This window comes from Chrysemys picta, chromosome 3 (assembly GCF_011386835.1).
Source record: "Chrysemys picta bellii isolate R12L10 chromosome 3, ASM1138683v2, whole genome shotgun sequence".
Taxonomy (NCBI): Eukaryota; Metazoa; Chordata; order Testudines; family Emydidae; genus Chrysemys; species Chrysemys picta.
In genome coordinates, this window is record NC_088793.1 from 160,011,074 (window position 1) to 160,038,683 (window position 27,610).

A 27,610-nucleotide genomic window follows, 5' to 3' on the forward strand; every position below is an offset into this window, starting at 1 on the left:
GAATATAATTCTACATAGTCCTACAATTCCTAGAAGAAGATCAGAGAGGGAACTAGAACATGTGTACTAGACTGGATTTTCTTTGCATTATGAATTACAAATGTGCTTATTTTACAAATGAAAACTTGGCAAACTAAGGTAAACGTGCCCTGTCCTGAAGAAAAACATTGGCCCTTGGTGTAGATTACAGCCCTTCTCTATAGATTTGCCCCTGTGACTGGTTTTGCCTGGCTGCTTCATGTTCCTGTTCATAAGGATTTAGGCCAACTTGACCCATGTAATGGCTTTAATTCCCATCACCACTATGAAGGAAAACATGTCCTACCTAGCATCAGCCTTATTAAGCAAGATATACTAAGGCTTTCAATCCTCTGTGGAGAGTTCAGTTGTTCAAAACAATTTTTAAAACTTTCTGTCAATGCTGATGAGTATTTATTTGGTTGTCTTCTATAAAATGTGGATTACAATATAATCTCAACCACGACAGTACTGAAATTGATTTTATAAACCCATGGTAAATTCCTGGATTTGCATCAAAATGGAACTGGTAAGACTGCGGTTCCAAAGATGGTATGGTTATATATAAACCTTTTTTCAATGTGTAATGTGCTCAGAAACTGAACAGCACTTTGAAAAGCTAGAGGGTGGCTTTAAAACAATTCAGTCTCCAAAAATATATTTGCATTGTTTTGTCTTCTTTGAATGCCTGACAAATCAGTCTATATTCATAATTCAAGCTTTCAGATGTTTATGTGAATGCTTCTGAGATTCATCTGTGCACTGCAAAATCCGCAGCCCGCAATGTTCTCTCTGTGTCCCATTTTATAAATTAAATAGAAAAATGACAGATTAGTGAGAGTCTGTTTTCAATATTCCATACTGTCTTCTGAGAGTTGAGAGTTCCTTGAAGGGAGCCACTTAGAGTAGGTGTGGAACATGATGTATATGCTTCTAATAACATTGCTGAAAAGACAAACATTTAATTTACAGACATTTAGGCAATCAATCCAGACCAGATTAACATGTTCTATATTCTGGGTTTCATTGTCCTACATCTTTTAGAGGCAAATGAGGCAGAATTGTTTTTTTCCGTTGATTTGCACTGAAATAAGTATTTGTTTTTATTCTTTCAGCCTTGTGCTAAATAACTCTCAATACACTGTGCTACTACTGATTTTCAAAAGTATGAATGGCCTGGATTTATTATATAATTGAGAAATAACCTATCAGTAGTTTCCGTCAGCAGCGATCAATTAGGGTCCTCAATTCTTCTGAGAAAGTCCAAAAGAAATGTAAGCAAAACACAAGAAGTAATTCTACCACTCTATTCAGCACTGATAAGACCCAACTGGAGTATTGTGGCAAGTTATAGACACCACACTTTGGCAACGAAGTGAACAAATTGGAGAAAGTGCCGAGGAGAGCAACAAAAATGATTCAAGGTCTAGAAAACGTGACCTATGAGGAAAAATTGAAAAAATTGGGTTTGTTTAGTCTGGAGAAGAGAAGACTCCCATGGAGGCGCCACTCCAGGGGTCGCTGGGGCGCTCCTCCCTACAGGTATTGCTAGGAGGAAAACTTCCGGTGCACGTGGCGAGCACGCACACCTATTGTGGAATGGACATGAGCAACACATCTCGAAGAACACCAGTTACGGAAAAGGTAACTGTCTTTTCCCCTCTATTCGGCATTGGTGAGGCCTCATCTGGAGTACTGTGTCCAGTTTTGGGCCCCACACTACAAGGAGGATGTGGAAAAATGGTAAAGAGTCCAGCGGAGGGCAACAAAAATGATTAGGGGGCTGAAGCACATGACTTCTGTGGAGAGGCTGAGGGAACTGGGATTGTTTAGTCTGCAGAAGAGAAGAATGAGGGAGAATTTGATAGCTGCTTTCAACTACCTGAAAGGGGGTTCCAAAGAGGATGGATCTAGACTGTTCTCAGTGATACCAGATGACAGAACAAGGAGTAATAGTCTCAAGTTGCAGTGGGGAGGTTTAGGTTGGATAGTAGGAAAAACTTTTTCACTAGGAGGGTGGTGAAGCACTGGAACGGGTTACCTAGTGAGGTGATGGAATCTCCATCCTTAGAGGTTTTTAAGGTCAGGCTTGACAAAGCCCTGGCTGGGATGATTTAGTTGGGAATTAGTTCTGCTTTGAGCAAGGGACTGGACTAAATGACTTCCTGAGGTCCCTTCCAACCCTGATATTCTAGGATTTCCCATTTATGTGTGTGCAACTGTTTGTTCCTTCAGAAATGGAGTACTTTGCATTTGTCCTTATTGAATTTCATCCGATTTACTTCAGATCATTTCTCTAGTTTGTTCAGATCATTTTGAATTTTAATCCTAACTTCCAAAGCACTTGCAAACTGTGATGCCCCTAGGACAAGGGCAGCACAGCCCAATGGTCAGAGTCTATTAAGCAGCCCTTAGTGCAGGGCAGTGAGGCCTATTGGCCAGAGTCTATCAAGGGTGGAGTGCCCACCAAGGGGTGCGGTGGCCCCGGTATGGGGGCCCAGGCCCACCCGACTCCACCAGGCCCCTAACAGCTGTGTAGCATCCTGCCACTGACTCAGCAGGGGGTCCTACTGAAACACACTGAGTTTTCCCGGGCGGGAGGTACCACTCCGTCACCCTCCCTGGGTCACTTCCTACTGGTCTCTGTGTTGGTCTCCCACGAGCCTTCGGAGTCACCACCACCTGTGTAAGTGGCCACTCTTTGGCAGAAGAGAGGTATGGAGGAAAACATCTACATTTTGACAACGAAGTAGTTTGTTTCCTGGCCAGACATCAGCTGGAGATGATACTTGAGCAAGAGACAGGGCTGTAAGAGGAGAGGGCCGATGCCTCAAATCATCTCTCCCTTGCTCTCTGCCCCTGGCATCATCCACAGCTGAAGAACAAAGGAAGTAGCACTGGACTGGGGGAGAGATCCTGACTGAAAGAGGTTCACCCAGTACGACTGCTGGAACATGTGGTGAGAGAGATCTTTGCTTTGTATTCACTTAGCTTGTTAAAAGGTAAAACAACCAATTCCTAACTTGTAACCAATTCTGATTTAGATGCCTCATTACTTGTAGTAATTTAAAATCGATCTTTCTGTTGTCAGTACATTTGTTTTGTTGTTTTATCTAAGCCAGTGTGTTTAGACTGAAGTATTTGGGAAGCTACCTAATCAAAATGTTTAGGATTTCTTCACAAAAAACCCCAGCAGTTCTCTTCTCCTTATGATTTGCTGGGGACAAGAGGGTTTAATATACTCGCTTTTCACGACTGCTGAGCTGGGGAATTCGGAGAAGTAAGTTTCTCACTTCAATTGGACATGATTGGCAGTCTGTGCATAGGGGGCCCAAAACTGAAACTGCAAGTCAGGATGGAGGTGTACTGCTAGAACAGCCTGAGGAAGCTTACACAGCAGCTGGCTGGTGCCTTGTATGAAAAGCATTATTTTCAGTTTAGGGTTACCATATTTTGTGCCTCCAAAAGGAGGACACTCCACGGGGCCCTGGCCCCGCCCCCAGCCCCGCCCCAACTCCGCCCCCTCCCCAAAGTCTCCGCCCCCTCCCCTGCTTCCCACGAACATTTGATTCGCGGGAAGCCTGAAGCAGGTAAGGGGGGTGTGGGGGGAGGAGGCGCGGCCCAGTCTGGCCCCCCCGGCGTCTCCAGCCTGGGTCGGCTCGGGCCCTGGGGTGCCGGCCCCCGGTCGAGCACCCCCGGCCCGCCCAGCACTGCCGGTCCCTGGCCCGGCCCCGCACCGCCGGCCCGGCCCCCGAGCCCCCGGCCCCGCTCCGCCGGCCCAGCCCCCGAGCCCCCGGCCCGGCCCCCGAGCCCCCGGCCCCGCTCCGCCAGCCCGGCCCGGCCCCGCTCCGCCGGCCTGGCCCCCGAGCCCCCGGCCTGGCCCCGCTCCGCCGGCCCAGCCCCCGAGCCCCCGGCCCGGCCCCCGAGCCCCCGGCCCCGCTCCGCCGGCCCCCGAGCCCCCGGCCCGGCCCCACTCCGCCTGCCCGGCCCCCGAGCCCCCGGCCCGGCACCACTCCGCCGGCCCGGCCCCCGAGCCCCCGGCCCGGCACCGTACCGCCGGCCCGGCCCGATTTTCCCGGACATGTCTGGCTTTTTGGGATTTCCCCCGGGACGGGGATTTGGAGCCCAAAAAGCCGGACATGTCCGGGAAAATCCGGACGTATGGTAACCCTAGGATATGGAAACAACTTTAAACATTTTCCACAAATGTTTATTTTTTTCAACCAGCTTTGTATTGTAATGAACAGGTGGGTGGGTGTGGACATACATGTGCACACCACTGTCTGGCGTGGAATCAGAACTACTCAGCCCTGTGTCATTGGCCCTACACTGCTAATAGGTCAACAGAGATTCTCCTTTACCTCAAGTGATAGGGGCCCGTAATTTGAAACAGCAAGTTTGCATGGTGTTGGTCTGATGTTCTGAGTGGCCTGTGGCGTGTAGCATAATGGCAATTGTCAAGTTCTGAGTGGCCATGGATTTGTTAGTGTTATAAACCACATACGCTGCATGAATATTACTGTACCATTTTCTGATTGGCAGCAAATGAGCAAGGAAAACTTTGCAGGAGAAGCTGTGACAAAGCTGGAGTGTGGTTGAGGTAGCCTCGATCTGCTTGCCATGTTTGCTCATGCACTGGAGTCCAGGACAAATGACTTGAGTCGTCAGCAGTGAGCACAGCACACACACAACCTAGCACATCCTCGGTGGATATGAGAACTAGTTTGCTAAGAAGTAGAGTCTCAAAAGGCCACTGTCTAGCAGTGCACACTGGGAAGGAAAAATGCAAAAATCGAATGGGTCTTTAAAAAACAATTTAAACTAATCTGAGCTCACACATTAGTCCTAAAAGTGTGGTGGTTGCATGGCATCATTACAGGGTAGAGTTAAAGTTGTTTGTGTGCCTTAATTTACATTTCCTACCTTCACATGTTTGGATTTCTTTTAAGTTTAACTCTAGCTCTGAATTTGTAGAATACCTTGTTTGGCAATAGCATCCCTGTAAAGATTTTTATCCTCACATACACTCAACATTTATTTAAGATGGGATTATTAAGTGAATCTTAAACAGGGTGGAGGACTCCCTGCTTCCATCCCTGTAGAATCTGATCCAAGTTTGACCCAGCTCTTGAAAATTAAATAGAGGGTATGTACTGATTGAAAATGATCCATTCATTTTCCTTCCCTGATATTTTCACAGCTGCAGCATGCTTTGCATTGTAAATAGGGAGAGCAGATCAGGTTGGATATATTTGGATCACACGCATTGTACTGTTTACCTGTTATACATATTCAATGAATGATTTTGGAACCTGTTTAAAGTAAGTTGTAGGGACTAGATGTGTGAGTGCTCTTGGGGGCATGAGAAATGTGCAGAGGGGAGGGAGGCTTCTTGCAATGTGACGTGTGAAATACCAAAGAAGCAGCCTGCAGGGTTTCTCCCCAGCCCACAAATAGTAAACTTCAGAGGGAGAGAGAGAGAGCGCGCGGGGAGAGCCCCAGCGAGCAAGCAAACCTGAGCAAACATTGAGTTCTGCAGCTGGCAATTTGTAAAGCTCAGAGGATGAATGGGCCTTATCTTAAAGATGGCCAGGATTCCTATACATCTGACCTCAGGAAACCTCCAGTGAAGAAGGTTAATGTTTGGCCACACAGCAGCAGGTCTGGAGTTAGCAACTTGTCCCCAAACTTTTTCTTTTGCCTCTCTGTCGCCTTGCTGGGCCAAGCAGGCATGCTCTGGGGGCACCCCCAGTGCCTGGACTACGGACCCCCTTTCCAGCCCCCTTTCCACCTGGAGTTCTGCTCTGCCTATGAGACTTTTGGCTGCTGTGACCAGGATAAGGACAACAGCATTGCAGCTAAATACTGGGAGATCATGGATTACATTGATCCCCAGGGCCATGAGCTGTGTGGAGGATATATCAAGGATATCCTGTGTCAGGTAGGGCAGAGGGTTTCAACCTGTAGTTTACACTACATTTGTGCATTTGTTTGTGTGCACGCTCATGTGCTATAAGTTTTTATTAAAAGGTGATTTCTCCCTGTCATCCCTTTTACATTTGTGATGCTGTGGGGATGTGTGGATTTGGGGGAGGGGGAACAGTGGGGATAATGTTACTGGATAACGGTTATTGCATAGTTTGCATTGGGTTCAAAGTGTGGCCAGGTACCACAGGGATAGATGTCCTATAAATGCATGTAACAGCATCAGTAACTGTAGTTAATAATGAATTGCTATTTTTTGATAGCTGTAGTGCTGATGAAATGAAGGAGTGTATCCTGCTGTTAGGAGGGGAACAATACTAGCCCCTTTGAAACTAAGGGAGGATTAAAAAGATCATTATTTATTTTTCATTCTGCTCATAAATACAGGGTGACTTGGGTGGCAGATTATACAGGACATGAAGCACAGTGTTTGCATTCCCAGGTCTCATGACGAATGTGTTTAGACTGTGCTCCTGCCTAGTACACTGCAAACGCTGTGGTTATTAAAGTAGAACAACATTAAGAAACAGCCAGAAGATTCATGCAGCTGAAAGATCCTGAAGCTTCAGCTGTTGCATTTCCCCTGTGCTTTCTTCCCACTGCCCATCTGGCTCATGGAAGCAGACAGTTCAGTAGTAAAAGCTCTTCTTGGGTTCCTGCCTGCACAATGATTTGTGAGTAGAAAGGACCTGACTTTTTAACAGGTATGCTAATCATGCTGGTCATGATTTACTGTATGCCAACACAAAGCAGCCAAAAAACATATTTTTGCTTATCACATAGGTATAAAATTCTTCCAGCTAATCCTTCTTAGCTCTCAAATATTATCCATGTTTACTAAATACTTCCACTTTTATAGTCTCATTGGTCAGAGTCTGGAGTCACCTTGGAGAAACCAACTTTCAGAAAAACAACATCAACATTTCATAGTCACTTACAGCCAATAAACTAAGAAAAAAATTAATGTGGCCATGGCAGAACATAATTCACACTAATGTTTAATGATTGAGCGGCCTTTGGAGGATTTCCTATGTGACGGCTAGAAAATAAGCCCACACATTAATAATAACAATTAAGACTGTTGCATCTTTATACTTTGATCATAAGTCCTGACATAAGTCCTAGCTTAGTTTGAATTAATTGTAATCATATAATAAAAATACTGGTGTTTATTTTTAAAAATAATTGTCTTAGTAACCTTAGAGATTCTATAATAATGACTTATCTATTAACTCTTTGATGAGAAGTGGTTAGTGACTGCTAGTTTTTAATGACTTGCTTCTGCTCCTATTGATGTTAATGTCAACACACTGGGAACAGGCTAGGTTACTTGGTGAGATTCAGTTGTTTATTGGATTAGCACAGTCAGCAAGGTTCTACTTCATAATGCTTTTTTCCCCTCAAGTGAAGTCAGCCATAGCTCTTTGATCCAATAAGTAGTAAGGACAGCTCATCATTCCACCAAATCAAGGCCATATTAATAATTAGTAATGATTGTTAAATGTTTCAGAGTAGCAGCCGTGTTAGTCTGTATCCGCAAAAAGAACAGGAGTACTTGTGGCACCTTAGAGACTAACAAATTTATTAGAGCATAAGCTTTCGTGGACTACAGCCCACTTCTTCGGATGCATACCGAAGAAGTGGGCTGTAGTCCACAAAAGCTTATGCTCTAATAAATTTGTTAGTCTCTAAGGTGCCACAAGTACTCCTGTTCTTTTTTTGTTAAATGTTGACACATGTGATGAGTACTGCACATGATACAAAACAGACTCTGAGAAACTGTGAGGATCCAATCTTGCACACAGCTAAGTTGATGAAAGACTGCTTCTGCCTCCCCAAGGTGAAGTTCCTACAGCGATAGAAAAAACGTTTGTATCATTATAGTCTGCATCTACACGATGGGGTTATAGCAGCACAGCTATGGCACCCTAGCTGTGCCACCACTGTATCACTTGTAGTAGAGACATGGCCAAAGCCCTTTCAGGCAGGTGCGTGGAAGCCAATGCATCCATTCTATGCTAGAAATAGTGGAGAGCAAACAGACCTGCTTTTGATAGTCTTCCTGGTATGGTAGCAAGTTGGTGTTAAGAGCTGATGTAATGTGCTGCAAAGAGGAAGCTATTTGTAGTGCACAACAACTTTTATTGGTCCTACAAAACCCAGGAGCCATGCTACACATTCCTCAGTGCCATCTCCTGTCACCTTATCGATATCTATTTACATATATACAGACAGAGAGCACTCTTGTAACGAGTGGTTTAGAAAGTATTTTTAACAGCTTTGCCTCTGTCACAGCCTAGATCTCCTGCATTTCTCTTTATCATTTTAGCTGAAGTGAAAGCAAAAGATCAACTCGGCAGATTGCGTAAAGTGACATGACTCCACTGACATCCGTGGAGCTGCTCTGATTTACACCCGCTGACAGTCGGGCCGTATTTGCTAATTATTTGACTGACTGATTGAAAACATTTAGGGCTAGAAAGGCCAGATCCCCAGAGGCTGTAAAAGGGTAGCTAGTCTGAGATATGCCAGCTGAGGATCTGGTCCGTACAGTCCAGGTGAAGCCCTGGTCAAGACCTGCCCTTGATGTCCTTAAGAAAGAGCACTGATGGCAGCTGATGCCCTAGGAGGCAATCCCTGGTAGCACACACTAGAATGGCAGCTTCATCAGCCTTTGAGAGGATTTAAGGTTTCCCTGTTCAGCTGGCTGGTGCAGGGGGAAGGTGAATTAAATCTTGTTTAGACTAGGATTGAAAGGTGTGATATTAGCATGTGCTACCTAACGTCGTAATTGGCATGTTTTAAGATCTGGTATAGATAGGCACACTGCCTGTAACTTGGCATGTGCTAGGGGGAATCCTAAAGGCTCAAAAAACAGAATACAAATAAAAAGGACACAATATTTATTCTTTTTGTAACCACCCTCCCCCAAATCCCCTCCAACCCTTAAGCCAGTATCATGATTGGGGTGGGGGCTGACTCATGATTTCTGAACGAGTCGGGTTAGAAAATACTGTGAATGAGAACTGAGTGTCACAGGGCCTGTCTGTTAAGAGTTAATGGAGATTCTCCTTTAGTTCAAGTGGTAGGGGCCTGTGCTTTTTGAAGCAGAAGCATTAGAGTTCTATCCCCACTGTCTCCAGGAAGGTCTGTGTGACATGAATGAGACAACTGTGACATGCTAAAAGGCCCCAGATTTGTCACAATTAATTTCATTGTGTTATGCTCACAATTGCAATTTGTTACACTTAGTGAGAAATCGGTCATTTGTCTTGAAGATGACAGACAAGTGACATCTGGATCTGACAGGTTTCAGAGTGGTAGCTGTGTTAGTCTGTATCCACAAAAAGAACAGGAGTACTTGTGGCACCTTAGAGACTAACAAATTTATTTGAGCGTAAGTTTTTGTGGGCTACAGCCCACTTCTTCAGATGCATAGAATGGAACATATAGAAAGGAAATATATATACGTACAGAACATGAAAAGATGGAAGTAGCCATATCAACTCTAAGAGGCTAATTAATTAAGATGAGGTATTATCAGCAGGAGAAAAAAAAAGCTTTTGTAATGATAATCAAGATGGCCCATTTCAGACAGTTGACAAGAAGTATGAGGATACTTAACATGGGGAAATAGATTCAATCTGTGTAATGACTCAGCCATTCCCAGGTTCTATTCAAGCCTAAATTAATGGTATCTAGTTTGCATATTAATTCAAGTTCAGCAGTTTCTCATTGGAGTCTGTTTTTGAAGTTTTTCTGTTGCAAAATTGCCACCTTTAAGGATTCTGAAGATCTTCTTATTTCTTCAGCTCTATTAATTAGTTGAAATAATAATCCATTCCCTCTCCCCATCCCCCACTGTCCCCTTCCTCCACAGAGGAGGGAAATGACCAGCGAGTAGTGTGAGACTGCTTAATCCTGGTGGTTTTACATAGACCCTAAGGAATGCCTTCACCTCAGACATTTAGCCAAAACAATGGCGGTTGTCTGCATTCCTTGCAACACAGACAATGAGTTGGAAATGTGAATAGTTTAGAAACAGCTACTAAGTGAATGGCTGGAAAAGAATGTCCCCTGCTTAGAGGGTACACTTTGTTCAATACCTTAAACTGTAGAAGACCTAGCACCACAGTGATAAGGAGTAGAGGCTGGAGGGGGAGTTCATTAAGGTTAGAGGTGCTGAGGTTGCTTCTTGCTTCAATGAGAAATGCATTTCTCCCTCACATGCAAGCACATTTGGATGCTATAGCAGTTGCCATAGTTCTTAGTCTCCTGCACACCTCACATAGGTACAGCAGAGAGAACTCCTGAAGCCAGTGGAATGACACCAGTGCAAAACTAGGGTGAGAGGAGCATCAGGATTTAACTGATTGTGTTTTCGTTTCTATAAAGCTTGCACCAAAAAATATACAGGTCAAGTATTAATAGAAACATTATTTTCTGAAGGGTCCAACACAGAAACCCAGCTGGGTGAAAGGCTAGTGGAATTTTGCGAAATTGGGTAGGTAAGTGTTAATATCCCCATTACACAGATGGGGAAACTGAGGCACAGAGCTGTGTGCACCCAAATGTTCAAACTTGGGTGCCTAATGTTAGGCACTTAACCTAAATCTTGCACAGCTAAACATTTGATTTAAGGTGCAGAACTTTAGGAACATCAATGTGAAAATGTTGACCTCCGTGATTTATCCGAGATCACACAAAGAGTCAGTGGGGGATCCAGGAGCACAACCCAAGAGTTTTAAATCTCAGTCCAAGCTCAATTGGATCATAATTCAATGTTATGCATTGACTTCAATGGGACTCCACACATGCTCAAAGCTAGGTATGTGCTTAAATGCTTTGTTGAATCAAGACCTTAAAGAGATCTGAAAAATGCAGTGGGAATGTTATTCCAAGATTGTTTAATTGGGGCTATTTATCTTATTAATGATTTGCATGTTACTGACCAGTTTGCTTGGATGAAGGCTACTCAGTGCATCAGGGATCCGTACAGACAGACATGTAATTAGTTTATGTTTATTTTCATAGGAGTGCTCCCCATATGCGGCACATCTCTATGATGCAGAAAACCCCCAGACACCTCTTAGGAACCTCCCAGGACTTTGCTTTGACTACTGCTCTGAGTTCCATTTCAACTGCCGCTCTGCTATCACACTGCTGACTAATGATAAACACATTCAAGAATGCTGTGAGAGGAACAAAACCCGCTTCTGTAACCTCCTTAACATACAGGACCAAGACTATTGCTACCCCAATGTGCTAAAAAACACAGACCTCAATCGCAACCTGGGGTCAGTAGTGGAGGACCCCAAGGGCTGCCTTCAGCTGTGCCTGACAGAGGTTGCTAATGGGCTGAGGAATCCTGTACTGATGCTCCATGCTAATGACAACACCCATCGCATGTTCGTAGCTGAACAGGTGGGGATCATCTGGGTCTACTTGCCTGATGGGAGCCGATTGGAGGAGCCCTTTCTAGATATTAAGAAAATAGTGCTGGCTAGTCCATGGATAGGGGATGAGAGGGGTTTCCTAGGGATGGCTTTTCACCCCAAGCACAGACACAACAGAAAATTTTACATCTATTATTCGTACATGGACAAGAAGAAAGCGGAGAAGATCCGGATCAGTGAATTCAAAGTTTTAGCATCTGATGTCAACAAAGCTGATCCACGCTCAGAAAGGTAAAGCTTATTCAGAGCCATTTTGAATGTATCAGTTTCTCATATGACCACATAGGAACCTGCCCAACTGCAACATCTGGATCTGAATGCTGAGCTCCTGACCATTCTAAGTTGCGCAGATCCAGGTGTTTGGATTGGCCCATTAAGGAGATTGCTAAACAGAGACAGAAAGAGATGTGAGTGCTGGTTCAAGGTCACACGGTGAGCCCAAAGCAGAATGGAAAATAGCACCAAATTCTCCTTCTCTAACCATTAGACACACTGCCTCCTGTCCCTGCCCTGTGAAATCTAGCAGTACAGTGGCAGCCTCAAACACACCAACTTTTCAAACTGTGAACCCTGTAGAGAATTAACTCCTGCTCTGAAATTGCTTTATAGACAATAATGTTAAATAGGCTCCGTGTTTTTATTGCCCACTGCAAAGGTATTTTATTGCAATGATAATATAAATATCACACACATATCACAGGGCTGAAGGCACTACAGAAGTTCTTAGTGGCACCAGCTTGGTCTCACCTCTAATAAAAGTTAAATTGCTCAGAACAAGAACATCTTTTCTGGGGAGGCTGATTCTGTCCCTTTCACTCATAGAAAAGGATTTAGTAATAATTTTGTTGCTTGTGAGCTTCACAATCATGCTGAAAGACGTATATAAAACAAAAACCCAGTGCCCATTTCTCACTGTGAACGTTTAAAAGGCAAGAAACAGTTTTCAGCCAGAATAAACTTTGAAATGTGTTGGAAGATTCCTGTTTTTGAATGGGCACTGGTATTTTATTTCTGTGCCGATGGTGGGTGGTCAGGGGTGCAATTAAGGGAGAGCTGGGGGACCCAGGGCCCCCCCCTTGGCCCGTGACCGGAGCTGGAAATTTGGCCCAGCCACTTTGGGATGGCTGGGCCAAATCTGAGTAAGGTTGTGCCTGTTTGGGGCCCCCACCTCTGCAGTCCATCTGGTGCTCATGAGCACGGGGCATCCCCAGCTCCGAAGGAGAAGTACAGCAGGGAGACTGGGAACCCCCAGTGCCCAAGAGGGTGGGAGGACTGGATCTGGGCTTTTTTGGTGCTTCTTGGGGAAGCAGAGATGCAGGAGGAGGGGATGTTACTCTTCAGCTTGATCACCTCTCTGGGTAAGAGCTCGGGACTGAGTGTGGGGTGTGGAGACCATGAAGCTGGGTGTGGGGCGGGGAGCTCAGAGCTGGGTGCTGAGGCAGTGTGGATGGGTTGGACTGGGTGCAGGGGGAAAGTGTGGGGCAGAGAGCTTGGGCTGAGTGCAGGGGAGGGAGAGCGCTAGGCCCCCTCCTGAGGAAAATTCTGGTTGCGCCCCAGTTGTGGTAGATTCTGTGCCACAAGGGGCACAGATGACATCACATTTTTAAGCCCCAACCAGTAGCAGGTTAAAAAAGTCTAATGGTGTTAGATTACCTGACTGAAACCATTCCATCTGGTAGTGGCTGATAGCTGCAGAGCAGCCCAGGAGAAATAAAGCTGATGGGTCTCATTCCTATTCCCAGTGGCAAGTGTCCATATTACAGAAACCCCCAGCATGATGGGCACTCTGCTACTAATAAATAATACTAATGAAGTTTTTGCATTTCTGTAATGCCTTTCCTAGAGGGAATCTAAAATGATTTCCAAAGGAAATAAGCTTCTGAAGAACCCTCTGAAGGAAGTACTATTGTCCACATTTTACAGATGGGAAAACTGAGGCACTCGTTAGTATCCTTGTTGGTAGTCTGAGCAGAGCGGTCAAGGATTGAATGGACACTGGGGCCTGAAGTGTCCTTTCACTTCTAGAGGTGGCTCTTCTCTGTTAAGATGGAAGTACAATAGTGGGGTAGTGTGGGTGGAGCTTGCACTGCCACAGCCATGCTGTACATGTTCTGTGGATCAACAGAGAACTTCAGCCCCAAGGCCTTGATGTCTGGCCCATTTCCCTGGTCACTAACACACCCCTGACACCTTCCGCATCAAGTGCTAGAAAATGCACCCAACAAAATTAGATTTTAAAAATCCAATTGTAAATATAGATAGATACATGTTGAACACATTTCACACTTTATTATGGCTGAAAAGTGCCTTTGGACTGTCAAACTTTCGGGAAGCTCTGCCTTTAAAGAACAAGATCCACTGAGCTATTTGATTTTACCATTTGCTGAAAGGGCAAGATGAAATCAATGGGAACAATCGCTGCCCACCTGCTAGTTATGCACTTATCCTTACCAGGCTGCCATGTGCCTTGCAGACTCAGGGTATGTCTCTACATTTGAGCTGGGAGGTGTAATTTCCAGCTTATGTAGATGTACCTGCATTAGCTCCGCTCAAGCTAGTGCCTAAAAATAGCAATGTGTCCCCAGCAGCACAGACGACAGCTTGGGTTAGCCACATACCCAGGTCAGGCAGGATTATACTCAAGATGGCTAGCCCGATAGGCCATCTGTGCTGCCACGGAGTCAATGCTACTTGTATGTCCACGCAAGGTGGGAATCACACCTCCCAGCTCAAACGTAGACATACCCTTAAATGGAGAGATGTGATTAGCAAAAGACATGAAAGGTCCTTGCTTAGCCTGGAAACAGTAAGATACCTTGGAAAGATACGTTATGCAGATAAGCAGTTCTGCTTATTGTGCTGACTGAATAGTAACGCATTTCTCTAACCCAACAAGACACTGAATCTTGTCCAGGGGCTACATCTGTGGTTATTTCTCTTTCCTTTCTTTTTAGGAGTCTTTTGGAGCTTGAAGAACCAGCTGCAAATCATAACGGGGGGCAGCTCCTCTTTGGCCTGGATGGCTGTCTGTATCTGTTCATCGGGGACGGAGGGAAAGCTGGGGACCCTTTTGGAAAATTTGGGAATGCTCAGAACAAGTAAGCTGGAGGACAGGTTTATGCATCTCTCATGCTAGTGCAATGCATTGGCTTAGTGCATGATGAGACAGAATTTGGACTTTTAGCAAAACAAGAGAATGGACTGATACAACAAAAATGCTGCTTGACTAGTCATTGCAAACCAGGATTACCCCCAATTTACAGTATCCGTGTACTTTTAGGATGAGATTTTCAAAGCCTGAAAATTCCAAAGCCTAGGAGATTCAGATGTCCAAATCCTGTTGGGTATTGGAATCCAAATCCCCTACGTGGTTTTGAATTATTAGGATATTAGCCTTAATATCTTGGAAGAACTGCATACTAGTACTGGCTACAAGGGAAATGAAGAGCAATTTTACATGACAGTTGAAAACCAGTTAAATTGATGTTGTTTCCTATTCAGCGACTGCAGACAGCATCTTGTTTTCCATGCCACACAGCATGAGTGAGTCATTTACACTGGATGTCTATATTAGTCCAGTCCTTCTGTCCTTACAAGGGACATTTTGTGAATCCAGTTTTAATGTAAGCTATTTTTGCAGCTGAATATACCTATATAAATAACACATTGCTTTTGACAAAAACGTGAAAGTGAAGTTAGTGCCCATGGTACAGATTGATGTTTCCTGAAAATGAAGTCTTCTCCACACACCTAGAACCAGTACAGCCCATCGAGGAGCAGTGCAGGCTTCCCCCATGCTGCCCCGTGCCTCAGCCCTGACCTGGTGGAACCACCTCTAAGGGTTGGTTTTGCTTCCATGGTCCATCCATTCTTTTGCCCCTCTGCTGAGACAAGGGTGCCAATGAGTATCATTTGTGACGGTAGTTTTTGTGTTGATTGAAGAATATTGTAACGGGGCTTCATGGCTGTCGCACTGTGGCCACGTGGAGCTTCATGGGGAAAGCAGAGAGAGAGACCTGATATCTCCCTTCTCCAGAAAAACACGGATCCTATGTGAGTTAAAGGAGAAACTCCATTAGCTGTGTGCAGCAGAGGGCCTATCGCACACAGCCAAGCAGTTTCGATTCCTTTCAGCAGAGGGCAGTGGTGCTTGTGTACTCCCTCCACCTCCCCCCCCACAATCCAGTTCATTACAATATTTATGAGAGCTGGTTGAAATTTTTTTAAATTTTAAATATTTTTTGATGAAAAAAGGGGCACATTTTTCATGAAAATTTTCAGTGTTCCCATTTTCCCACCAACTCTCAGATTAACATCTATAAGCCTTGATTTACCTGACAGTCTCATTAACCTATTGCTTATGCCTTGCCTTACTTTCAGGAGTACGTTACTAGGAAAAGTTTTACGGATAGATGTGAATGGAAAAAGCCCAGATGGAAAGCCATATCGCATCCCACCAGATAACCCCTTTGTCTCAGACCCCAAGGCTCTCCCTGAGGTCTATGCCTACGGAGTCAGGAATATGTGGCGCTGTGCTGTTGACAGAGGGGACCCAGTCACTCACAAGGGACGAGGGAGAATATTCTGTGGTGATGTTGGACAGAACAGGTTTGAAGAAGTTGACGTCATTGTTAAAGGAGGGAACTACGGCTGGAGAGCTAAGGAGGGATTTGAATGTTATGACATAAAGCTTTGCTATAATTCCTCCTTAGGTAAGCCAATCACTTCTTGTGGGAGCTTTGCTTGAACGAGCACACACCATGCAATATGTACTTAGTTAACGACTATACTGCTGCTTTTCCAGTGAACCTCTGTAATCTGAAGTCATGTACGGGATGATGGGGAATATGTTCCTGTCTGATAAGAAAACATACAGCCTCCCAGCTTTCCAATCCAGAGGCATCAAAATACAAAACATCCTGGCATCTCTGTTGTGCACCGCATTGCACAAATGGCAAAGGACCAGTGCCAGTGCCCATTGCAGTCAACAGAAGTCTTCTATGGAGTCCAGTGGGCACTGGATTGGGGCCTAAGTGCATTATCGGGAATAGTTGCCTTCCTCTGAAACATCAGGTAGTGGCCAGGCTTGGTGACATGATCTTGTAGCAAATCCTATGTAGGAGGCAGTGCTGCCTACTGGATAGAGCACTGGAGTGGGCCTCAGAAGACCTGGGTTCTACTCCTGGCTGACTTTGTCTTTGATAAGTCATTTCACCTTTCTGTGCCTCAGTTTCCCCATCTGTAAAATGGGCATAATGATACCGCTCATCTTTGTAAAGTGCTTTGATACCGACTGATGAAAAGCACAATATAAGAGCTGGGTGTAATTATGTTCCTTAAGGATTTTGTTGACAAGCACCACTCTTAAGATAAGATAATAAAATGTAAATGACTCTGGGAACTAAGCTTGGCATACGAGCGTACGTATGCAGCATCTGTCTACACACCACGTATGTGCTGGTGATTGCCATATGGTGCCATTACTGCTGAATATGCCAGTAGTTTTTAACAAGGTCCAGCACTGTGGCATAAGGACCAGAAAGTTTACCATGTGCCTGTGTTAGGCTTGGCTGCTAGGCTTCAGATTTTAACTCATTACATTTTTCTATCTGTGCTGTTCAGCATAAACAGACAATCTCAGTCATATTAAAAAAGTGCAGACAGGACTGAAAGTTTTCAGGAGCAGAATGTCAGCCCCTCCCCAGAAGGGCTGGAACCACCTTTCCTGGTGCCAGGCTGAAAGGGTGGCAGTAACTTACATTTCTGGTAATATTTGTGATCCAGCAGAATGATTTTTAGTTGCCGGCATGTTTAGCATTTACTGTACTGGGAGCAGTTGCAATGTATAAATCTGTTGAGCTGAGCTGCAACTTCCTGCTTCCGTATTTTGTCTTTTCAGTAGAAAACAACAGAATTTTTAATGTTGATCTTTGTTAAAATGCTTGCTACACTTGGCCACATGTAACGTTTCATGAACTCTCTCTGCAGCATTTACCTGATGTAAAGAATATTGGTCCAGCATGATAATGAAGTTCACTGGTTGAGTCTTGTTAAGCCACGTAGGAAGCTCTTTAAACCTCAGGGCCAAATTCTCTGCTGGTGTAAATGGATGAAACCTCATTGAAATGAACCAAGCTACTCCCATGTCCACTAGCCCTTTTGGCCTCCATTGCATACATCAGTATTGTTGACCAGTTGCTCTTTGATCAGCGAGTCCATGAAAGCTATTCTGTTTTTTTGTGTGTATGTGTTTAACAGATGACATTCTTCCGATATTTGCCTATGGCCACACTGTGGGGAAGTCAGTCACTGGAGGATACGTGTACCGGGGATGTGAATCTCCAAACCTGAATGGCCTCTACATTTTTGGTGATTTCATGAGTGGGTGAGGGAGACAACAGTTTCCATTCTTTTCTATCCGGCTATCCTTATATTTATACGGCTTCCATGTCTGAGCATTCTGAAACCCTCTGGCCCACAGTCAGTGAAAGTCCTAGACAGTGAAAGTCCTAGACATTCATTATATTTAGATCAATGGTTTGGTTTGGTCCATTACAGAGACAGCACCTCTAAAGTTCTGATCTGGATCTGAACTTCACCCAAGTTAGAGCTTTCAGAATTGGGGTTTTTATTCAGGCCCATCTTATACAAAAGAAAATTAAACCCACTTTAAGGATCAGGGTTCCAACTAACCTTTTACTTCCAGTGATGCATGATTTTTGCAGGAATTAACCCTGAGAATGGAAAAATGGAATCCTACAACATAAGGTTTTATTTTTCATCCAGTCGACTTATGGCTTTGCAGGAAGATGAGAGGGAAAAGAAATGGAAGAAACAAGATATTTGTATTGGTAGCACTAAAGCCTGTGCTTTCCCTGGGCTGATCAGCTCTTATAACAAATTCATCATCTCCTTTGCTGAAGACGAAGCAGGTAATGCATCTCCCTAACCACATTTGTATAGGAAACTGGGTTCTGTGTTTCAGGGTGAATATATGGGGTTTGGTTGCCCTTTGGAAATGTTAGTGAAGATTGACTGTGCAGGGGTGATGAAATATCTCCGCATTGCAGCTGGGGTTGGCAGATGGCTCAGACAGTTCAGAAATATGCCCAGTCATGAGACCTTGTGAGGTTTTTTTTCCCACCTACCCTAGACACCCGTGATGCAGAACTCAAGACAGCTCATGATAGAGCTCACTACCCACTTGAAATTTGAATCCGGATCTGAACTCACTCAAAGTTGGGTGGGGTGGCTGGATTCCTGTTTTGATTCATACCCATATACATTGTTTGTTCACTTGTTTAAATTTAAAAATGTAAAAGTATGGGTCACTGCAATGGGATCCTCTTCACTACAGTTCTTGCAGCCAGCTGAATCTCTACCCCATCAAGACACCATTCTCTTTCACAATGGCAACACTAGGAGCTCTGGTCTGAAGAGACCTTGGTTTGGAGAGAGGAAAAACAATTCCTTTTTCTGTATCTGATAGGAGTGTCTCAAAGCTTGGTCAAGGATTTAAAATGTCATCATGGCTTTAACAAAAGTGAAATTACTAACAGATCCATCGGTCATGCCTTTGGGGCTTCCTGAGTACAAAGAGCTCTCCAAAGCATAATGCAAAATTGATCTCAACGCTTCAGATAGCAGCCAGCTGTGCTCTGGCAGAGTTTGGAAGAAGAGGAAGCCCTCTGATAATAACTTATGGTTCAGCAGAATGTGGATATCATCCTGTGCTTGTAATGGAAAAGATCCTGGATGAGCTCAGACCGGGGAATACTAGTTTCTTACGCATCTGGCTACTGTTTCTAGAAAATGAAAATAAGGCAGAAGACCTAGAGAGACCTGGGGAATACAGAAATGTTGCTTTAGTGTAAAACACTGACAGGCTTTCGTCTCTGTTCTAGTAATAAGTGGCAGAGATGGATGTTAAACTCCAGTATCAACTCTTCCTCTAAAAATTGTCACAGTGCTGTAATGTAATTTGAACTACAACAATAGTTTCTCCTGGTATTTGTTCAAACTACAATAACCTCCCTAGATATGTATCAGAGGGGTAGCCGTGTTAGTCTGGATCTGTAAAAAGCGACAGAGAGTCCTGTGGCACCTTTAAGACTAACAGATGTATTGGAGCATAAGCTTTCGTGGGTGAATGCCCACTTCGTCGGATGCATGTAATGGAAATTTCCAGGGGCAGGTATAAATATGCTGGCAAGAATCAGTCTGGAGATAACGATCAGCCAGCATATTTATACCTGCCCCTGGAAATTTCCATTACATGCATCCGACGAAGTGGGCATTCACCCACGAAAGCTTATGCTCCAATACATCTGTTAGTCTTAAAGGTGCCACAGGACCCTCTGTTGCTCCCTAGATATTATACTGATGGCTAATGAAAAGATACGTATTCTAGGGATGGTAGTCAATTTCTCCAATTATGAACCTGAACAGCCCAGTAACAAGAGACTTTTGTCCTAAATGATTAGCCATTCTGGAGCCTGTTTGATTTTTTTTTTGGTAGTTTATAAGTCAGCTAAATATTTTGTTTTTGTGTGTGTGTTTCCTCTATTTATAATTGCTGGCTGCTTTACTGGATAAAAACAAGCCTTTTAGAAAGTACACTTATAGGATATACCCAATAAAATAATATTTTGGAGTGTCCTCCACAGGGGGACACAATAGCTCTGATGCGGCATTGTGATTGGCACAGGACTGCTATGCCTGCATGAAGCCCCACTGAAATCAGTGGGTCTGTGTGTGGGCATTGCAATCTGCCCACATGGATCACGCTGTGAGACCATGGCCCAAGGTGTGAAGAAGGATTTTGAATGAAACAAATAGGATTGTGTCTTCCTTTCCAATTATGTGATATAATGGAGGGGCAAGGGAAGGGGGAAATGGTAGTGCACCAAATCTGCAATAATTCTATGCATTTGCATCTGAAACAGCTTATATTCTTTTTTTCTCTCTCTCTGTTTGTTTAGGGGAGCTTTATTTTTTGGCTACTTCTTATCCCAGTGCCTATGCACCCCATGGATCTATCTACAAATTTGTTGATCCTGCAAGGTTAGCATTAAGATCTGGTTTTCTCTTGCATGCTACTTTATAATCAACACAAATTATCTAGTTGGCTCAATAGAGGTGGAATATCTTGAACAACTCCCCTGGCTTGAGTGAAGTTAATTCTAGAATTAGACTGACATTTGTATTCATTTACATTACTTCAGACTTAGGCTGATACAACTGAGAATAGAATCAGGCCCAAAATCTGTTAAAAGTTTGGGGACAATAAGGTTAAAAAATGTTCACTTTTTTACAAGTCAAAGATACACCACAAACTTGCTTTAATAGTATTAAGTAATAATCAGTACCCTTCAGGTTCACGACAGAGACAGCCTTTTTCTGTCTATACGTCAGCCAAGGACCCTGTAAAATAGACATTAATTTTGTAATGCCAAAAAGGCCTTTCACCAAAAATTTTCTTTCTTACTCAACATAACTTTAACTTGGCTGCCATGCAGACAAAAATGCCCTTTCACCATGCAAGGTGGTCTTTCCAGAATACAGTTGAGGCCCATTGTGTGGGGAGCTTGCATCACCACGCATCCTGCTGCATCAGTTCTGTGCTTAAAGGATTTGAGTGTTTAGCATCGTCATGCCAACATTGTTCACTACTTCATAGTGTCCTGGAGCCCGGGCGGTGGGTAAACGCCCGCTTTGGGGAGGCTAGCCCACTAGCCCTGCCCCTTCTGCACCAGGCCCTGCCCCCCCACAACCTGGAGCCCACAAGTGCTGGGCCAGCCTCAGCACTGGGCCGAACTGCCGGCCTCCCGCCCCTGAAGGCCCTCCCCTGTCTGAGCTGCTGGCCCCCACCATCAGCACCAGGCCGTCGGCCCCTTGAGCACCAGGCTGGCCCAGCGCTGGGTTGGCCCCCTTGAGCACCAGCCCCTCCCACCCCTGAAGGCCCTCCCCAGGCCGAGCCGCTGGCTGCCAGTGCCGAGCCGCTGGCCCCCCGAGCCTCCAGCCCCTCCCTGCCCCTGAAAGCCCCGCCAGCCCCAGAGCGCCCGGCCGACCCTCCTCACTCGCCAGCCGCTGGCTCTCCCCGCCCCGAGGAGGAGGGATGCAGCGAGCAGCAGGGACCTGGGGGAGGTGGGGGTGGAGGAGGCAGTGGGGATCTCAGGGAAGGGGCAGGGCCACCGCATCCCAGGTGTCCAGTGGCGGATCAGTGGCAGCACCAGGGAAGCCTAAGCCTATTATACCCAGCAAAAGGGACCATTTAGATTATCTAGTCCAGAGGTGCTCCAACTCTTTTTGCTGGGCTCCCCTTTGAAAATATTTCAGGCTGTAATGACCCCCTCTCAAAAAAGTGACGACCCGCACCTCATAGCATACCACCCTTACTTCTGCGCTGCTGCTGATGGTGGCGCTGCCTTCAGAGCTGGGCTCTCTGGCCACGACCCTCTTGTAATAGCCTTGTGACCTCCTTTTGGGTTGGGACCCTCAGTTTGAGAAACACTAATCTAGTCTGACCCCCTGCATATCACAGGCCATTACATTTCACCCAAATTCCCCTATGTTGAGCCCAATGATTTCAGTTAAACCAAAGCATGTTAGTCGTGAGGAGACTGAACAGTTGTGTGCCACAGGCAGAGAACAGGAGAGACCCAGGTGCCACCAATGCCGGACTGATGAGGTGAACTATGTCCAGGCAAGTCATGCCCCATACTGCAGAGAAAGGTGAAAAAACCCAATTAAACAAATTTAAATTGAAAACAGATTAAAAATGCTTTGTAATCTCTAAGTCTCCTGTGAATTCCAGTGTTATGAACTGAGGTTAATAGGGTTTAGCAGGGTCAGTTATGAATCAGTTCTCCAGGGTGGGTCTATTAGGCTACATTTTGATAATCTTAGGAGGCTGTTCAAAAGCAGTGATATGCTGGCACTTTCCTGAATTGTTGCTATCTATGACTAGGCAAATGTACTGTAGGGATTTCTTCTGGATTTGCACACAAGGAAAGCTGGCTTGCAGGACTCTACCGCATGTGTTCTTAGGTGTTCGTAACTCTGAGGTTCTACTGTATGAATGGAGAAACCCAGCTTTACATTTTCCAAGAAGCCTGAAGAGAGTTTCCAGGTGGCCAGCTTCCTGGAAGCGGGCAAGGAGGCAGCTCACTAATGAACAGCATTACTGCACAGGAGGGCTTGCTGCTTGCTCTATAAGTTTTCCTGAAATGAACCAATTTTCTTTGCTGAGTTTCAGAAGCTTCTCCCCTCACCCTGTCACCTGCCTTCTAGAGCATGACTGTATGTTTAATCTTTCCCTTGGTCCTTTGCATGGGCGGTGAACCGCTGGCTGAGGGAGGCTAGCCCCCCAACCCCGCTCCTTCCACCTGAGGCCCCACCCCTTCCGCACACACACCCTGCCGGAGCCCAGAGCTCCCCCCACCGCAGCCGCCAGCAGCCTGAGGCTAGCTCCTGAGAGCGCTGGGAGGGTGGGCGGCATGGCCCCAGCCCCGGGAGGGCAGGTGGCACGGCCTGAGCCAGGGCACCCCACAGGGAGACTGGAGCTGCGGCAAGTGGGAAGCAGGAGGAGGAGGGCCTGGGGGCAGAGTGTGGGCAGGGCCACGCCTGGCTGTTTGGGGAGGCACAGCCTCCCCCAGCCTATGATACCCGTGGCCCATGGTCCTTTGGAGATTTTTTTTTCTTTCTGCGCCTCATCTGGGTTCCCTGATAACTAGGTCTCATTGCTTATCTGTTCAGCTTTCGTCTTGTCTGTTTTGATTAAGCATCTAACTTTAGTAAAGGTCTGATTTTCAGGAGTGCTCAGTAGCCACAATTCCAGTGAAAGGTGAGATTGCTCAGCACCTCAGAAAATCAGGGCCTTAGGGCTTCACACACTCGGGCATCTCAACAGAGAGGGGCAGCGAGTGAGTTGGGTAGCAGTCTAGCTCTCTCAGTTCTGTCACAATCATAGCTCTTCTATCCTCATTTTTCTTTCATTGCAATTTAACGGAGTTTTGTTTTTATTCTACTTTTCTCTGTTGAAGGTGGCCAGATGTGAGGAGCTTGGTACATTGGTGGTATTATAGAGCGAGGTAGCTAGCAAAGAACAGAGAATTTTATGTAGCACCTTTCATAATCGTATCACCAAAATATTACTCCACAATAATAAAACGTGGGTATTTTTCAGTGAGAAAAGGCACACTTTTTTGTGAAAAGCATTCCTAATTTTTGACCCACTCTAATTGCAAACGGTCTGGTTTCTTCTGAGGGCACATGACCTAACAGGGAGGATTGATGTGTGTTGTGATCTTTGTCTCTGGAAAAAGTAAACTTCCTGATCATTTCCTAGATAGTCACATATGCCTTTTTATCTTTTAAATCTGTTTTGAAGGAGAGCTCCACCTGGGAAATGTAAACACAAGCCTATTCCAGTGAAAACAAAGAGTAAGCGTATCCCATTTGCTCCTCTAGCAAGTAAGTCCTTAGGTTTTCATTTTATTGTGTGGCACAACTGTATACAATCTCAAAGAGATGTCAGGTTGAAATGTAAGCATTCGTTAAAGCCAAAGTACTATGCAACAACTGTTAATGTCGTACGATAAGTATGTTAACTCATGTTTCCGTTGCATATTAAATATGCTGCTGCTTCTTAGGTCCTCAGAGGAGTTTGGAAGTGGTGAAAGTTAGTTTTTCAGTCTTCACAACAGCAACAGAGTGACACATAGAAAACATGTGAGGACAGATGGTGCTGTGGTTAAGGCACTAGATTGGAACTCTCAGGGGACCTGAGTGCAGTTTTGGGCTCTGCCAGACTCCCCATGTAGCCAAAGCCACTGCGGACTACATTCACAAAGTTATTTAGGCGCTTACCCCCCAGACTTAGGTACCTATGTCCAGTTTTTTGGCACCACTGTGATTCACAAGACTCCTGCTTGGCTGCTACCTAACCCGGTAGGTGCCTAAACTCACTCGGTGGCTAGGTTTTTGTTGTAAAAGTTCCCTGAGCGCCTAAGTTTCTGCCTCTGAGCATGTACACTGCTGCCTCCCTCTAGGCATCCAAATGCCTATCTCCCACCTAGGCCCCCAAGTGATTCATGAGCCACAAGAAGACAGGCACTCCTACACCTAAATTGCTTCAGGTTCCTAATCTGGTAGACATGCTCATGGGCCACCTAATTCCACACAAAACACCCAGGGAAGGGGAGAGGAGGAGGTCCACTTCCCTCATAATTTTTAGCCCACTGGTTAGTGCACTGACCTTTAATGCGTGAGACGCCTGGTTCACCTCTCATGTGAGTGGCCTAACCACTGGGCTATGGGAGACTGTGGGTCTCCCTCAGTCTCTCCTGTTGAAGCTGTTCCACTGTAGAATCCGTTTTCCACCTCATGTGGAGGGGGGAACTTGAACTGGGGGTCTCCCACATCCCAGGCAACTACCCTGACCACTGGGCTAAAAGTTATGCACTCACCAGGCTAAAAGTTATGCACTCACAACTCCTAACTCTCTTTGTGACTCTAACCCTTAATCTCTCAACACTTCAGTTTCCCCAGCTGTAAAACTGGGATAATAATACTTCAGTTCCCCTGCCCTTTGTCTGTCGTGCATATTTAGATTGTAATGTCTATGACTCAGGGATTGCCTCCCATTATCTAGGTTGAACAGTACCCAGCACCATGAGGTCCCACTGGGAGTTGTAGATGCTACTGTAATATAAATAATTAATACTAATGATAATAACGACCCGTCAACAAACTGGAGCTGCCAAAGAGAAACTTTATCTACCCTTTCATTAAAATCTGCTTGCAAATTCCATCTTACTCTTTATGCATTTTGGCCTTTTTCTAAACCAGGGGTAGGCAACCTATGGCACGCGTGCTGAAGGTGGCACACGAGCTGATTTTCAGTGGCACTCACACTGCCCGGGTCCTGGCCAGCAGTCCGGGGGGGCTCTGCATTTTAATTTAATTTTAAATGAAGCTTCTTAGACATTTTAAAAACCTTATTTACTTTACATACAATAGTTTAGTTATATATTGAAGACTTATAGAAAGAGACCTTCTAAAAACGTTAAAACGTATGACTGGCTCGCAAAACCTTAAATTAGAGTGAATAAATTAAGACTCGGCACACCACTTCTGAAAGGTTGCCGACCCCTGTTCTAAACAAATGTTCCATCATCGTTTTTTATTCTAAGAGAAAACAAACTTATTCTTAGCAACCCTACAAAAAGAAGCCAGGGTTCATATTTAATGGAGGAAGCAGAATCAAAATGAGAAAAGTGAGGTAGTGTTCAAGCATCACAGTTTTTAATCTCTTTTGAAAGGCAAATATGTTTCTTGTCTGCCTGCCTGCTTGTCAGTCTGCTAAGGCTCTTTTTCAGGGATATGTCTGAGTTAGTGTTTTGCCTTAAATCAGGAATGCTGAAGCATTGAATTATTTTTCAGAGACTGTCCTTGAACTGCTTAATGAACCCCCAACAACCAAGCCTCCCAACACATCCTCCATCTCCACAGGAGCCACCCCAGCAACTTCTTCCAAAAAAGCCAAGAAGCCAGCTTCCCCAAAAAGCTCCACCAAGCTGTCAGCAGTGAAGCCAACTGTGTCTGGCAAAAAGAGGCAGGCCAAAGGATCCAAGACTAAACTAGATCTAGCAGAAGAGAAGACAAAGGCTCCAAAGGTATCCAAAGCATCACGTGTGACATCTTTGCCAGACAGGAAAGGTTCCCAGCTAACCAGAGCCAAGAAGAAACTTCTCCCTAAGAAAACAGCAGCAGCTAAGGAGAAAAAACAGAAGAAAAAAGGGGTCAGGTCAAGGAGCTCCCTCTGAACACAAGAGAACTCCCAAAGGGCCAAAAAGAAAGCAAGTGATTGAGAAAAGGACGACCAGTTTGCGGTGTGGACTGGAGTTTTCCAACACGGACCTTATTAGAAGAATCAGACCTGCGTGCAGTTTTTATGCCCATAACATGTTCATAAGTTTATGTGGGGGAAAATTCAGTCTTGGTGAATGCATACTACTTCATGAGTTTAGCATGAGTGGACTATATGTCCTATTATGACTTTAACTGCAGCAAGGTTTTCCCCGCCTCATAAGTTTCACATTCTTTGCAAATCTTGCTCTGAAGGCCATTTCCTGACATTAGCAGTTATACAAAGCCTCCACTGACTTCAGTGACAGTCCCACAGGTGCAGTGAGGGTAGGATTTGGTTTCTGGGCATTTGGATTTTTAACCTCAAGGGGTGTTGCCTGAATAAGGATTGCAAGATTAGGCAGCAGGTATCTATTGGTGGGCTTAACTGGTTATGAGGGGGTTCATATTTTAATCACAGTATATGGAATAAATACATTGAAGTTGCCAGATTTTTTTTGGTCAGTATTTTATCATCCTTTGCCACTGAATTTCTTATCTGTCAAAATATATTTTTTAAAAATCACCTTCTATTAAATACTCCAAAAGAAAATCTGAATGTGTGTTTATTTTAGGCAGCTGTTTTAAATCACCAGAGGAACAGTCTACTTAGACATATTTGTTATTATGTGCCTAATTTTCAAAGTTGCTGAGTACCTGCAGCTCCCATTGATTTCAAGGGAGGCTGGAGTTGCTCAGCACATCTGAAAGTCAGGCCAGCTGTGGCTGGACAATTGCTTTGAACAGAAATTCAAGCTGACCCAAACTACCCTATGGAATCAAACTGAACAGCAAACACTGTGAAAAGAGTTTGGCAGACATCTATGTCATGGCACCTTACACTCCCCAAATCACATAAACAGGGCCAAATCCTGACCCCTTTCACCAGACGCAGGATACAGATGCAGCAGAATCAGTTCAGTTCTAAGACATGGGATTTAGGCAGCAGGGGTCTGGACCACTGTGTATAATGGACCCATGCTCTGGTGCACAAGGGGATTAGGTGGTAAACCAAGGGTGCAGTGGAAACAGGCCCAGTTGATCTGTGAGTGAGAGGAGAAGAGCAGCATTCATGGCAGTCCTTGAGGCTGTAGTAATGACAACAGAGGGACAATACTGCTCCTCTATGGCCAGTGAGAGGAATTCCCTCTCCACTGTCAGTGAGTCTGTTCCCTGGATCTCCCCTGCACATAGTTTGGTTACTGCTGGTAACTCTGAGGTTGGATATTGTTCCTTATGCA

At 45.0% G+C, this 27,610-nt stretch overlaps 1 protein-coding gene across 2 annotated transcripts; it reads left to right on the forward strand.

Annotated features, from left to right (window-relative positions):
* Positions 1 to 964: 964 nt before the first annotated feature.
* Positions 965 to 27,609, forward strand: HHIPL2 (HHIP like 2). Of its 2 annotated transcripts, none has more exons than XM_005306951.4 (9): positions 965 to 5,959; positions 11,038 to 11,690; positions 14,414 to 14,557; positions 15,840 to 16,171; positions 17,718 to 17,844; positions 18,246 to 18,391; positions 20,441 to 20,522; positions 23,851 to 23,933; positions 25,905 to 27,609. In XM_005306951.4, exons 1-9 carry the CDS (start codon positions 5,582 to 5,584, stop codon positions 26,285 to 26,287), a joined length of 2,328 nt encoding a protein of 775 aa, XP_005307008.2. In that variant the 5' UTR covers positions 965 to 5,581; the 3' UTR covers positions 26,288 to 27,609. The 2 variants fall into 2 exon arrangements, with proteins under 2 accessions (XP_005307008.2, XP_065446719.1); XM_065590647.1 differs by lacking the exon at positions 965 to 5,959 and adding an exon at positions 7,754 to 7,843.
* The last annotated feature ends 1 nt before the right edge of the window (position 27,610 follows it).

Bases quoted from the DNA above. Each gene is read 5' to 3' on its own strand.
- HHIPL2 (XM_005306951.4), top strand. From the start codon at position 5,582: ATGAATGGGCCTTATCTTAAAGATGGCCAGGATTCCTATACATCTGAC. The intron at 17,845-18,245 runs GTGAGGGAGACA...TTTTTCATCCAG, and splicing joins TTTGGTGATTTCATGAGTGG to TCGACTTATGGCTTTGCAGG. The intron at 23,934-25,904 runs GTAAGTCCTTAG...ATTATTTTTCAG, and splicing joins CCCATTTGCTCCTCTAGCAA to AGACTGTCCTTGAACTGCTT.